A 16,001-nucleotide genomic window follows, 5' to 3' on the forward strand; every position below is an offset into this window, starting at 1 on the left:
ATATTAGTAATAACAAAAGGAAAATTGGTAGATCATGAAAAAGAACTTGACAAAATATTATACCAATTGGACAAAGAAAACCTAGCAATAAAATTACAAAAATGCGAATTTGCACAGAAACAAATAACTTGGTTAGGCTATGAAATAACACCAACTGGTATAACGCCTACAAAAAAGAAGTGCGAATCAATCAATCAACTGGAAACACCCAAAACACTAAAACAACTCAGATCATTCATGGGATGCATACATCACCTAATAAAATTCACACCAAGACTAGCCAAATTATCTGAACCATTAAGACCACTCTTATCAAAAAACAATACAAAAGCACAAAACAAACTAGACTGGAAAGAAGAACACACAGAAGCATTCGAAAACATTAAAAAACAAATAATAAACATTACAGAAAATAAACACTTTGACATAACCAAAGACACAAGAATAAAAAGCGACGCAAGCAAAAAAGGCTTAGGCGCATGCCTGGAACAAAAACACGGTCAAACCTGGAAACCAGTGGCTTACGCCAGTAGGTTCCTGAACAGATTAGAAGAAAGATACAGCACAAATGAACTAGAACTTCTAGCCATAGTTTGGGCATTAGAACATTTCAAATATTACCTATATGGCAACAAATTCACTCTCCAAACGGACCACCAAGCATTATTGTCAGCACTTAAAAATAATCGAGGAAACAAAACATACCAAAGCAGATTATCAAGATGGGTAGATAGACTACTCCCGTTTAATTTTACAATAGAACATATACCGGGGAAAAACATGGGTTTCGCGGATTATTTAAGTAGAAATCCATCAGGCGCACCACCGCCAACAAACGAGGACGACGAAAAATTCGTAATAAACGTAATAGAGGAAATGAAACACGCGATTTTAAAACAAAGCATAAATTCATTTGGTTCAAATAAACCAACTGGTAATTCAAACCAATCAGAGAGCTTAACTCAAATCGAATGAAATGACGTCAAGCACGCTAAAGAAAACACACACACAAAAGAGAGCGCTTTTTGCCATAGTAATTCTAAAAGTAAGTCGCTTCTTTCTCACTCTCTGTTAACAAGAATTAAACCAAAATTAATCGCAATTACAACCTGCGCTCGTCCAAAATTAAACACATTTGAAATTCCAATAAATAAACGCTTCCGTGGTCCAAACAAAAATAAAACTCCAATGGAGATCCAAATCCCAAACAAAAATGTGCGCGACAATAGTACACAAACTGATATCGATTCCAATAAAGGCAAAGGCCTATCCTCCCTTATTCCTGATAAACATGAAGAACTATTTAAAGCCATAGACGACACACCAACACTCGATTACAGATTTAACCTTATGAAAGTCTTTAACGAGGAATTCATAGCACAAAATTCAAAAAAGGATCTAGGCCCCATTATCGACCTCGTAGAAAAACAAGATTGGCTCTCGCTGAAGAAAACAAATCCTATATTTTACAAAATTCACCGCGACCTTTCAGTTACACCTTCGGGTTGTCTTTTATATGACAACCGTCTAGTTATTCCAGCTAAATTAAGACCGATGGTCCTCCAAACAGTGCACAGCAAACATCCAGGTCAAGCGGGAATGTTGGCCCTCGCGAAATTAATATGGTATCCACAAATACATAGTGAGATCGTCGCACAGGCGCAGAGCTGCAAACATTGCATTGAAAAAGGTAAAAATTTAAAACCATTAATTGCAAGAACCAATTTAGGTTCACTACCAACACTAGTAGAACCCAACGAAGAAATACAAATGGACTTCGCAGGCCCAATCCCGTTTAAGAATAACACACAAAATAACTACATCTTAGTAACAGTAGATAGACTATCGAGATACCCACATGCAGAAATATTCAACAACTGTGACACAAACACAGCCATAGAATATCTCGAAAGCTACTGTAAAGTGCACGGAATCCCGCGCTCAATTAGATGCGACCAAGCACAAGCATTTAAAGCAAAAGAATTCGACATATTTTGCAAAAATAAAAACATAAAACTAATACTAGCACCAGCTGGTGATCATAGAGGTACAGGCATGGTAGAAAGACTAATCCAAACAATAAAAAGAAGATTAGCGGTATTAGATATAGACCCAACCTGGTCTAACACAACACTAACCAATAGGCTAGCGAACATCATAGAAAACATCAGATTAATACCCAACACCAACAAAATTATCACCTTTCGAAGCACACTTCGGAAGAAATCCAAACCCCGAAATATCGAACATCACAACAAAAGCATCACACAAAAACCTCACATACAAAAACCTAACAAACTACTGTTTAGACAAGAAAGTGCTCAAGCAGAATGCCCTCACGATGGAGGAGATTTGGAGACGAGATGGTGAATCGGAACAAGAACTTGACATCAGATACCAAAGCGACAATGATAACGAAGACACTCAACCGTCGACACCTACAAACTTACCAACTGGCAGTCACCAACCGGTAGAAGTACCCTCAAGCGACGATTCAGAAAATGTGCCGCTAGCCACAACTTCCAGAACAACAAAGTCCCCACGTAAGATATATCCATCTGAAATCCACTTCACAATTGGTGATAAAACTACAAAATACATAAAAACACGAAAGAACGTAGCACGAAAATCACTGGCAAGAAAAACAAAAGAACCTCGAAATACACTTGCACCACAATGGAACATAATAAAAGACGGCACCATCACTAATTACTCACCACACACAATAACCATAGACACACCACTTAGAAAAAACACAGTAATAAGAAAAAACCAACTTGCTATAGTAAACGAACAAAAACCTATCACAGAACTAACAGAGGAACAACAAAAACCAAGACTAATACACATGGTAGCATGCAAAACAGTTGGTGAATATAAAAGAAACCAAGAAAAAATTAAAAAGTTTTGTTTAGAAGAAGCAAAGCAACAGAAGGTAACAAAGACGACTCCACCAACTGGCGGACACAAAATTCAACAAACGAACTCGAGGAACACACGTCAAAGAGCGCAGCCAACCAACTGGAGCCCAGCTAAAGTTCGACAAGTGGCAAGCCAAAATCAGCGCAAACAACAACAAAAGACTAAAAGCCCGACAACACCCAAGAAACAGAATCGGACAAAACAAAGCGATTCCAAAAAACGACCGCGAACTCCAAAAGCCAACCCAGGAGAAACATTCAAGCAACGTTCGAAAATGATGGCATTACAAAGCACACAAGAACACGAACAAAACAGATCATTCATACAAGTAGACCCGAATGCACTACAACAATCACCAAGCACAATTACTTACCAATTCGTAGAAAACGAATCACCTCAAACTATATTCGCATCAAGCGACCCGAAAGACTTTATGTCCACATCACCCGACAGCCCACCAGTACAACTCGATCGAAACAACGCTAACAATGAAGTAACCAATAACAATGACTTTAAATCAACTAAATCAACTCCAAAAATCGATAAAACAGTTGAAAAAATACAAAGACTAAATGACAACACAGCAAAATTCAACAACCCACAAGTCATATTTCTAGACGCAGAGAACAAAGTCCAAGAACAACACGAAGTTGCAACCATTCTACAACAAGAACAAGTTAGATTAGAAAGAGAGCAAGCGAACATTATCTCAATACTTCCTGCACCAAAAGAATCAGTCAACACAGAGACACAGCAAGGACATGATGGAAGAAATTCCACAACCAACTGGTAAGGGATCACAACCCGGAAACAATAACAAAAACACAGACCAATTGGTAACAGAAAAGAACGAGAAGTCAAAAGATACAAGCCTCAAAGAACAACCAATAGAAAGAACCGAGCCCACATCGCAAAAAGTCGTACAACAGCAGCACGACATCACAAGAATACTGTACACCTCCACTATCCCCAACAAGTGAAATATCCGACATAAACTCAGCTGACATAGAGGCACTGAATGAATTATTGTGAAACACTGTTTCATTCCAGAGAAGGGGAAGTGTGATACTGGAGCTTACAGTATCTAGAAACTTTGTAACCAAGTACTAATCTATCTACCTATAAACACTCTATGCATATGCTATTTAATTACTGTCTTTGTAAATATATACCAATTGGTGTTAGTTGCTCTTTTGCAGCAACCTGTTTCGTTAAACATAGAAATGTGTTATTCACACATTAAGAAAGTGCAGACGATAAACTATAGCGATAGAAAACAGTCGCATCGTGGCCAATTGAGTATTACTGCACTATAGTGTTTTATTCCTATAAGAATAGATTATTCCTATGAGTCAAGAACTAGATAGATCATCCACATCCACAACTTTACATAACACAGCAGAAATAGATAACCAACTGGTTTGGTCGAACCCAGTTAGGACTACATTAAACCCACAGATTACTAGACAACTCGCATACTCAAACATCCTTTTTGACATGGCGCAGTCAGCAAAAACTCCATTAGGAGTAAACCCATTCTGGGAATCCGGCGCAACACCACCCATAGAATGGAGACAATGGTTCTCAACACTAAAAATGGCGATAATGGCACGCGACAGCATTGAAGTAGATAAGTTACTCAAATTGAAACCACAACCCACAGACTTATTCTACCCTACACTACCAACATACGAAGAAGAATTCGAAGGAGAGACAGAAGACGAGGCAAGAAATAGAGAACAGAGGAACGAAAGAAGGAGAGTTGATTTTGAAAATGAATGCAAGGTAATAGAGCGAAAAGGAGCAATGGTTGACAGAATACCGTGGGATGAAGCAGACACGAAAGTAAAAAGCCTGATATATCTATCACTTGGAGCGGAAGCAAGAAGAACATACCACCAGAAAAATCCACACACGCGAATAGAAAAATGCACCACAAATGAACTCGCACACGAACTCAACATTACATTCACTATCCCACGAAACACCACATTTGACAGATTTAAATTCTTTAAATCCTTGCAACAATCACATGAATCACTCGAGACAAAGCACACAAGAACACGCACACGAACTCAACATTACATTCACTATCCCACGAAACACCACATTTGACAGATTTAAATTCTTCAAATCCTTGCAACAATCACATGAATCACTCGAGACATTTTACAGCAGAATAAGGGAAGCAGGAGCACTATGCAAATTCAAAGACTTAGAGGAAGATTTGGTAAAGGACCTTTTCATTTCAAACATGACCAACACATCAATCCAAGTGAAAATATTCGCGAGCCTATCATTTTAAGCTAACCAAGAAGTTTCCAGCCCGTCAATTCTTCCGTTACATTCAATTGGATGGCACCGTTGCGCTAATGCGAGAGTCTGTCATACTGCTCATCGCGACACTTCTAGGCACGCGTTTTTACAAGTAAAAATGAAAATGATCTGAGTTATTCTTTGAGCTTGGCGTCAACCCCTCCACATCATTGCACGCGTAGCGCCTCGCCCATGCTCAGTTCACCCCCTCATGCTCGCCACCCTCAATTAAGCTAGAATTAGCTTCATGCAGCCACAGATAGCTACTGACGAAGGCAACCGCTCGCCACTCGTTTGACAGCAATTCGCCCGAAGTTAGCTGGTTATGTTAACGATTTCAGCGCAGCCGAAGCAGATCTCTCGAATACGAAGTTCGCTGTCTGCCTGTGACATGTCCACAACTGCGAGTGGTGGAGTGGGTGGTACCTCTGGGCAGTCTGGTGGAGGTGGTGGGAATACTGCAGCTTCATCACCAGGTACCATCATCATTCTTTTTCTTACAAAACTGATTTTTAAATTTTCTTAGCTGCATTTAAACTTTGCTTTTTGTGACCTTTGATTGATTTTGTGACTTTTTGTCATATTAAGATGTTAGATTCTGGCTAAGAACTTTTTTTCTAATTTTATTGATTTTTAATAGCCGCACAGCGATAGCTGGGGATATTATTGGCCTTCTTTTGGTTTTTTTTACGAGTCGAAGAGGAGTACTGGTTTTCTTAAGGTTTTTTTTTACCGGAAGTACTATTCGTTCAGACGCTGTTTTGACTTTAAAGCGAAAGTGAGAAAAATTGCCGTGTGAACTAATTATTTTTTCTGAGCGAGAGAAGTTTTTTGATCATGCGCTGCGTTTAGTGAATGACTTTTTGACTTTGAAAAGTAGTTTTTGACGGAATGGCACATCTAGATAACCGCTTTTAGCCGTTTTGTCTAAGTGGCCGTTTTTTCGCTTGTATTTTGGTGTTTTGTAGAATTTTTTAAATTCGATGCTATATTGAAATGTAAACCTTGGAAATTCATACCACAGTGTTTTGCACAGCCTGAAAATACCTTTCAATTTCAAAATTGGCACATATTTCTTGATTTTTTAGTTAATTTTTGTTTTTTTTTTCAATCAATATCTTCATTTGTGGATCTCTCAGCCGTCTTTTTGTCCAAAATCAGTTAATATAGCAACTTCCCTTTGATAATTCATATACTCAACGCGCCTATTTCTACCCGGATGTAAATTTGTTTTATAAAATTGTACATATGCTAATCCGATTTTTGTAGTTTTATCCAATTTTTCTCAGTTTTTTTGTTTGTATTTTGGTTTTAATTACTGAAAATAGTCCTTTTGTGCAACATGAGGGACTTTAACTTCGTTTCAATGAAAAATCAATCCTTTTTTAGCGTTAAGTTTTCGAAAAACGGTTAAAATTTTTTCCATAAATGCAGTCTTATAAATGTTTCGTATGTTTGAATTCTGCTTTTGTTTTTTTGTTCTCTTCAGTAGGATGGTTGTTTGTCTTGGATGACTCGTTGTCTTTTCTATGTCTCGAATGCAGAACAATGAAATGTATTCGTTTTTCTTGATTTTTTTAATTTGATTTTTAACTTTCAAAAATCAAGAATTAGTTTTTGTTACGGTGTTCCTTACATTTTGTCCATATTCTTCACATTATAGTTTGTATCATTCTAGTTTTGTCCTGGCACTGCATTTATTTTGGTTATATTGATTCTTTCAGTTAGTGAAAATATGATTGATTTCAGCTTTTTCTCAGATTTTTGTCATTTTTGTTTGCAATTAATTTTTATTCAACATAAGGCAGTACTGAGAGTTTGCTAGAAAGTTCCAAAATTTCCACTTTTTACTGTTTATTGCAATTTCCTTGGGGCCCTGGAATTGTTTTTAAATGATTTTCTTCGTTTCAATATTGTTCTGTTGCGTATGTTTTTTATGATTATTTTAATTTTTGAATTAGTATGAAATCATGTCTAGCATCTATACAACAAGAAAGAAGTATGTATTGTTTTTGTCTTAGTTGCGGTGATTAGAAATCTGATTATAGTGGTTTTATAATTCTTAATTTTGCGTCTCCTTTGAAGAATTTAACTTAATTTCTAAGATTAAGATTATTATCTGCCGTTTGCTTTCGCGATCTTTTTGGGATTAAAATCATGATTTATTCGAAGGCAATTGATAGCCCCGGCTTATCGGCATTTTCACTATCCTGATTAATTCGGACTTTTTTAACGTAAACAAAGGTTTTCGTTAATATAAAATTTTGCTGCCTTTTGTTTCTCTTGGTGACACTGGTTTGAATTTCAGCAATTTTTAGAACAGACCTGGGTAGTTAATGAGTTTATGGTTTAATACAAAAGGTAATTGCTTCAGCTGCTATTACGGTTTTTTGTGAGGTTTTGACGCTTCGATTCGCGTCCGGAATTCTTCCGGCTATGTTTTTTATTTCATCGTCGCGATTTTTGTTACGACAATATGACGTCACAACCATTTCAAATCTGCTTTTTGTTCGTTCGTTCATGCAATTTCAACTGAAGTGCGTGTGTGACGTCATTTTTTGCTCTTAGTGGAGCGAGTTTTTTTGTTCATTCGCGTGAATAAATTTTTTGTTCACACTTACCTCACTCTCAAAAATGACTTCCTCACTTTGAAGTTGACTTTTATTTACTCTAATTCAAAGAGATAAGGTCAAATGGGTGTGTGTGTCACTCTAATTGAAGGTTATTTGAGAGCAGCTAATAGAGGCCGCAATAACTTATACAGATTTTTAATCAAAATATAACAGATCAGCCTTCAATGAAAAGACGAATTTTTTGGTCTGTCTTAACTGTTTTTTTTTTAGACTGCAGATCTACGAAGCTATTGCGTCTATTTTCTGGCAATCTGCCAGCTATGTTTTAATATCTTGTTTGGTTTAATCTTATTTTGATATGTAGTTGAAATTAGATAGCTCTCAGTACAACTATGTTATTTCCTCTTTTCCTCAGGTACATCCGGTGGATTGTCAGCTGCCTATTCGCCTGATTCGATGTCCCCTCGCAGTGCCAGTGGAGGTAGCACCAGTCACCTTCTGTCAGGTGGTGGGGGTGGAAGTGTGAACAAATGGGGAGGCAGTCCTCCCACCAGTGGACGACTGGGACGCAGAACTGACTTCATGTCTCTCCAGGCTGCACTCGATCCCTATAGGTTGGCAGATTATTACCATACCTAAAAAATCACAGCAGATTTGAACCCCATTAAATCATTAAATCAACAAATATTTTTCTGTTGTCAGCTCGAAATAATGCCTAAAAATTGTAGCGAATGCCAAAGTGTTGCCAATACTGGAAAAATTTGCGTTCAGGACTAACTATAGTTATCGTCCTGAACGTGAATTTTTCCAGTATTGGCGTTCACCAGACTTTCGTGCGTTCATGTCCAGACTTTCGTGCGTTTTCCTTGTTTCCAGACCAAGTAATTTTGAACGCACGACCCTCGTTCGTTCATCTTCGGTCTGTGACCTCAATCTGGGTAGGAACTTTCCACTTGCTGTTCTACTCGACAATAACAAAGCTCCGTGATCTGGATAATAACCAGTTCTTTTTAATTACCCTCGAACGAAGTTTGAAGCAATTATTGTAAACGTGTTGCTCTTTTTACGACTCGAAGATTCAACAGGTTTTTAGGATTCTTGGGATTTGGGATTCAACAGGTTTTTGGGATTCAACAGGTTTTTACGACTCGAAGAGGAGTTTTGAGATTCCACAGGTTTTTTACAATCCTAAGAATTTGAATTGTATTGGTGCTCCGTCTTTTGGATTTAGATTGTATTGGTGTGTTGTCATTTTACAATCCAAAGAAATTGGACTGCATTGGTGTGCTGTCTTTTTTTAAAGATCTGCTCACACTTTATTCTGCTTTTTTTTCAGGTCAGTGAGAAGTAAAATTAGAGTGGTAATTTTAATCACTTTGGAGTATTAAATGGAGCGGAAAAGCGAGTAGGTTTGAAGCGTGATTTTCCAGGTTCCTTCCAAATGGAGTGAGAAGTCGGTATTTGAACAAAAATCAGGTTTTTGAAAGTATTTTTTTCTCGTGCGGCAGTTTGACTGCTGTTTTCAGTGTTTCTTCCCTTGAGTGCTATTAATATGATACATATGTGTTCTAATGACGCTTATTTACAATTGATTGAACTCATCGATGGGCAGCTAATGTTTTCTTTTTACACTTTGTTGTCATAAATTTTTTTAAAAATTTGATTTTTTGCCCCCTTTTTTGTTATTACTATCGTCTTTTCACCTGGTATCATTAATGATACCATTATTGGTTGCCAATTAGGCATAAGTGAACCTAGTTAAGTGTTTGAGTATAAGGCTAGTGGTTTTCATGACTATTACCCTATTTGTTCTCAAAATTTGTTGATGGTTTTTTTGAGTTTTTAGAGTATTTATTGTACTTTTTGTTGTCTTATCAATTAGTCTCATTAAGGAAGGTCCCATAGGTTGCTAATGTGAACTGTTTTTATTTTCAATGACTTTGATTTTCATTGTTTTCAAGAAATAATATCTAATTCATGAGGTGTACGAGATTTTATTGCTCAATTTTTTCTTTTCTTTTTTCTTGGTCTCCTTAATGTGGTTTCAGTTCATAGCTATTGCTATGTTTGACCTATCCGCTGTTCGCTTTCAAAATTTTTGTACTTGTTTCTGTTTGATCACCTAATCTCATTAATGGAAGATTTCTTCGGTTGCTATTTAGTGATTGGGGAATCTAATTAGTCGCTTCAGTTCTTAGCAATATTTTTGAAAGATTTTGACACCTGGTCATCGAAAATTAAAAGTTGATTCTTTGTTCTTACTTGTTTTTTATAATGTTTTTTCGTAGTCTCAAAAACAAGAATAAATTTTTGTTGGCCTTCTAGTGCAGCGTAACTTTAATCAATTTGTTGGCTCCAGCTTTCAGCCAACGTTTTGATTCACTGAAGTACCATTTGATTTCGAAATGTTTGATTGTGCGATTCTTGCCGTCATTTATAGTTCTGTTGTCCATTTTTCAGCCACTTGATCTGCTAGGAGGTATCTTGTGGCTTCAAATTTTATTCTATGCTTTCGTTTAGGATTTTGGCATGTAGTTATGTGATTTACTCACTTTTTATAGCTGCGAAGCTTTAAGCTGAGCGTAGCTATATTGCGGTGCTCTTTGTTTTTTTCGTCGTCTGACGCTCTTTTTTCGTTCTACATTTGTTCTTGTTTACACAGCAAAGCTGAAAAAGTCAAATTTTCTGAATGACTTCTTCCGCTCACTAACGGCATTTGCGCGCGTGACGTCATTTCTCACTCGCTTTAGCGAAAGTTTTTAGGTTATTTGCGTGATTAGATTTTGATCATACGTGACTTTCCTCTCAATAAAATGACTTTTGCACTTTAAAACTTAAGTTTAATTTGAATTTGTTTAAGGTCAAAGGAACTCATATGTGCAGTAAAGGTCCCTAATAAGAGGCTTCTGTGGAATGAATTTTAACAAGCTTTATTAATTTATCGCTGAATGTTTTTTAGCCTAGTTTTTTGAGCGGCGTCCATTTTTTTCAATTTAGATCTGTATCTGTTTCTATCTCTATTATATGGGACTTAGATCTATTCTTTCGCAGCTATTCCGGCAATCTGCCGGCTATGTTTTACTTTGTCTTTGAGTCCCGAAAACTTGTATTGTGTACTAACTCTAGGGATGCGAAGAGTCAATACTTTCATCAATTAATTCCTAAAACACTAAATGTTGGAAAAACAAATTTTCTATTTGTTTTAATTTGTTGTTCTTTTGCGCATATGGGGTTAGGGGCTTTGTTTACTGTCTTAGATTAATATTGATGTAATAATTTCAATTGTCGGGTCATTTAATTCAATTCTTTGGAATGTAATTCAGGACATTTTGCGTGGTTTAATGTGATTATCTTAATGCATCAGATTTGGATTTTACGTTAAAATGTTCAAGAGTGATATGATTAATAGCCGCCCTCATCTTCTCAGCCGGCTATTATTGCGCTCGTATTTTTTTTACTTCGTCAAACTTTTTTTCGCTTTACCATTTTGCCGCTTTTTCGACATTTTGCGTGAAATCTTTTTGACTTCTCTAGGCTAGTTTCTCTCTTCTCTCATTCTGCTAAAAGTGAATTTGAACATCAGTTGCTAAGCAAAGCAATTCAAATTGAACAGAGTCGGTATAAAAAATTTAAGTCAGAAATCGATACGGGATAAACCCATAAAGCCCAATTTTAGATGCCCGCTATTTGAACGTCGTTCCTATAAGTCTTAGTTACCACCTCTAATGCTTATTGGTGTTGATAGTAGCCCCTGTAGCTACGAAATGTTAAACTACGAAATGCCATCAAAATAAATCGGACTTAAAAAATATTTTTGTACAAAAATCTTTTTTTTTTCAATATATTCTGTTCGTTCAATCCCAATCATGCTTATTGGAATCAACGGCGGCTATTTTCCGGCAATCTGCCCGGTATGTTTATATATTTTTTGTATTTTTAATTATTTGGTTATTCTTAACTTTTGATGCTCTTTGTCTCTTTGGCTGGCTTTGTTCAGTTGATCGGCTAGTTATATACAGTAATGTTAAATTTTTCATTGAGTTTGAATTCGATTTCAGGTTTTGTCCTGCTATGTTTGCCTTGTAAGATGTTTCCACACCTTTCTCCATGACTTTGAACTCTGAAACGGGATAAGTTGCCATAGAGAGAATCAGCTGGTTTTAGTAGCCTTTTAGGTTTTTATTATGCTGAAACTGCTGTAAGGCCTCTTTTCAAGGTGAAAAGGTCAGTTTCCGCTGTTTTTGAGTAGCATTTCTTAAAATTAATTTCTAAATTTATCTTTAAGGCGCGATAAAAAATTTTCTAGGTCTTGAAGATGAGCTACTCGAGTGATTCGAGAGATCAAAAAATGGTTTTGAACAAATTAATATTGAGAAGTTTTGCATAAATTTTGCATTTCCATAAATTCTGTGCATTTTTTACTTTTCCAAGTTTGTTTCTCGGAGATTTTCTATCTTAAGTGGCAATAAAACCCTTTCAAGGCTTGTGCGCGGGTTAATGCGTATATTTAAAGTGATCAAATTTGGTCTTCGGGCTGGTAGCGTCAATTTCTTTGCAACGACTATATTTTTGTTTCGTTTGACTTTAGTTTTCAAGTTTTGAGACTTCTTGTCTTTTTGGCTGACATCGTTCAATTGATTTGCTGTTCAGATACAGTTCTTCCTTCAGTTCTTTTAATTGTTTTAAGAAGTTTTCCTACTGCCTCTTTGACCTGTTTTCACAGCTTTATTTGATGACCAGCTTTGAAAACGGGATACACACAGGTAACGCTGGGCGGGCATTATTTTGCAATAGAAGCCCTCAACTGGTGTTGGTAGTCTTTAGGGTGGTTAATTTATTGAAGTTGCTGGGAACAAGTAAATTGAAGGTGAAAAGGTTTTTTGAAAGTTTTTGTCATTTTTTTGAGTTTTTCGCTCTCTGAGCTAATGAATTGTTTTAGGGCTCAAAAATGGGTTTCTAGATAGCTTTTACAGGCAATGGAATTGTTTTCAACGTTAAAGGGACAAGATTTGCATTTTTAAAAAAAAATTGCAATTAAGTTCCGAAAATTTGTCAACTTCTCTAGACACAGGGGTCAGGTAATCCTCTAGGATTTAATATTAAGTTACTGCACAGCTCTTTTTGGCAATGGAATGGTATTGAACATTTTAATATCAAGGATTGAAACTTTCACTTGGCAATTTCGAATTTTTCCAGAAGGTTTGTTATTTCTTAATTTTATGTGACCTATTGACCACTTTTGTAGGCTTTTGCGTGGTTTAATATGATTATTTAAATGAATCAGATTTGGCTTCTACGTTAAAGGATTCAAGAGTTATATATACAAAATATAATCTGTTATGTTTTTGATTATTTTTCGTTATTCTAAACTTTTGATACTCTGTCTCTGGCTGGCTTTGTTCAGTTGATCTGCTAGTGAGATAGTAATGCTAAATTTTTCTTTCAGTTCCTTGAATTCTATTTCAGGTTTTTTTCCCCTATGTTTGCTTTTTAAAATGTTTTCACACCTTTTTCCATGACTTTGAACTTTTTGAAACCGGATTAACAGGTAAAGCTCGCCGAGCATCAATTTGCAATAGAGCACCGCAGCTGGCTGCTAATTTTAGTTCAAGGGGCAACAGAAATTAAAAGCTGCTGAAGTCTAAAACTATTTTAATAAATGGATGTGATTATTACAGAAGCAATTTTTTCTAATATTTTTAGTACCTATTTTTTTAAATTGAATTATTTTTTTGTGTGTTTCTGCCGTCTGTTTGTCTCGTATATAACTCAAACTTTATTGTGGCCTGCAGATTTGTCATTTTTGTAGTTTTTGACAAGATTTTGCTGGTTTTTATGAAGCAAGTGTTTTTATGAAGCAAGTGTAGTGTCCTAATGTAACTAAATTATTAAAATTTTAATGTAATTAATTTTTGATTTTTAACGTGTGTTTAGTAAAAACTACCGGTTAATCAGTAGTCTACTCTTGCTACTGGGTTCGTCAATCAATTTGAAGAACGTTAGACTGTTTCTGAGGTCAAAGTTAATAATAATATTAGGAGATTCTATTGAAAATTCCAATTTGTCCTCTTTGCTTCTGGTTTTTGTTCATATCCAGAAAGTTATCTGTAAATTGACTATTTGTGTTCTGATTTTTCGAATTTAGTATAATATGGGTTCTCCTTGCTATAACAACCAGAGTATCTACAATACAAATTTGTTTTGATAATTTTTAATTTGTGTAAAAATTTTGTTTGGCTTATGTTATCCATTTTTACTGTTGGACAATTGAGGACTTTTCAAGATTTCAAGTTCAATGCCTGCTCTTTTTTAGCTGACGGAAGTTTGTTCATGACTTGTACTTTTGACTTCAGAATTCGAACCCTGATTTCTGTTCTCTGTCGAACAATGGACTTTAACAGTAGCTTAGTTACTATTACAGTGATTAAGAAAATTCAAGGTTGGAAAGTCATTTTAGACGTTTTCTTCCCATAACAGGTCCTACTCCCTATACCAATTACAGAACCCGCAACTTACTTACACCCCAACCTACCTACCCACCTCGCTCCCATCTATTTACCCTCCCCCGTACATACGTTCCCCCTCCTCACCTTGCTACCCCCTCTACGCCCCCACCCTGGCTCCAAATACTGACTCCAACTAATTACCCTCCTCTAGCTATCTACCCTACTCAAAAAACCTGCCCCTCGTCACCAAGCTACCTCCCACAACCATTTCACGCTCTCAATCAAATTACAAAGTGCGTCTGATTTTTTCAGAGCATTTTTGTTCTTTTAGGCAATATTTTTGTCTGATGTTTTCGATATAGGTAGAATATCGGCTCTTTCAATTTGATATTTTTGATTTAGAGATGATCGTGCACTACTCCTGGAGTCGTTACCGGTATTCTACTGGCCGTGTTTTTTAGCTGAAGCAAAATTGTTCATGTCGTGTACTTTAAATGATTTCATTTTGAACATTTGGATCTGTTAGAACGTTGACTTTTGTTTTCGAACAATGAAGTTTAAGAATAGATTAGTTTCTAGTACATAGTGATTAGGCACTGCTGATATTGTTCAAGGTCAAAACGTCATTTTAGAAGTTTTCTTCCCATAATAGTCCCTCATCCCTATCCCAATCACAGAACCCGCCACCTATCTACACCCCAATCTATCTACCCCCTCATTTTAAGCCTCACTCTATCCGCACCCCCTCTCCTACCTACCCCCGCCGTAGCTTCCCCACCTACCTACACCCATTCTCCACCCTCACCTATGGTCCTAACCAAGCTACCCATCTACCTACCTACCACCCACCACCAACCCACACCCCTGAACTGTAAAGTGTGTCTGCTTTTTTCAAAAAAAAAATAGTTCTACTAGGCATGTGATTTTTCCTCTTTAATATTTCTGATTAGAACATCGGCTTTCTCTTCGACATTTCGGATATAGAGAATATTTTGCACTACTCTTCGATTCGTATCCGTATTATACGGCTTATGTTTTTCAATGCAAAATTTTTGCTTGACAGTTTTGACTTTTCGAGTGATTTTTGCGCCCTTTTTTCTCGTGATCTAAATTTCTCTCATTCAGAAGATTCAGCAGCTGAACTCAATTTGCGGCAGTTTAATTTTGAAAGTCAATTGAAAAATGCGCCAAAAATGGTGTCATTTTTTTCACTTTAATTTTTTTAACGGATGTGGTCTTTAATAATATCCAATGACGTCATTTGAAATCATCCTAACTGAATTTTGTTACACTCCCCCGAATGAAAGTAGTGGATAAAACAAGGAAATCAACCACCTGCAAAATTTGGCCTGTTCTCCAAACGCTAATCGCGCATGTCGAATAGGGCCAAATTTTACTACTTGTTGATTTCCTTGTTTTATCCACTACTATGCATTCTCTCTATATTCACTTCTTTTATATTTTAAATCTATCATTTCTTGTCTCACTTAGTGCAATCAACTAGTACAGAGTTAAGCTGGTAATTGTCCATTATCAGACGTTTAGTTCGGGTTCTATCCCCACCGACTCCGGTGGACGTATCCCAGATACTAGTATAAAACTAGTGAGACCGTGTAACAAGCACGTAAAACCAACTTGCGAAAATAAACTTAACAAAAAAACCAGGTTAGCTCTTTTATAAAATTTAACTTTTTTGCTAATATTTACATAATATTAAGATCCTTGTTTTTACTTACTACTACAT

General features: G+C 36.3%; 1 protein-coding gene across 1 annotated transcript in view; it reads left to right on the forward strand.

The window, feature by feature from the left end:
- The window catches only part of LOC142340022 (uncharacterized), a 133,229-nt gene that overhangs the window by 43,092 nt on the left and 74,136 nt on the right, over positions 1-16,001 (forward strand). Inside the window, exon 6 of the mRNA XM_075390420.1 lies at positions 8,227-8,425. Within this exon, the coding sequence (XP_075246535.1) occupies positions 8,227-8,425 (199 nt within the window). The remainder of the gene's footprint in view (positions 1-8,226; positions 8,426-16,001) is intronic.

This window comes from Convolutriloba macropyga, chromosome 5, assembly GCF_964194025.1.
Source record: "Convolutriloba macropyga chromosome 5, txConMacr16.3, whole genome shotgun sequence".
Classification (NCBI taxonomy): Eukaryota; Metazoa; Xenacoelomorpha; order Acoela; family Convolutidae; genus Convolutriloba; species Convolutriloba macropyga.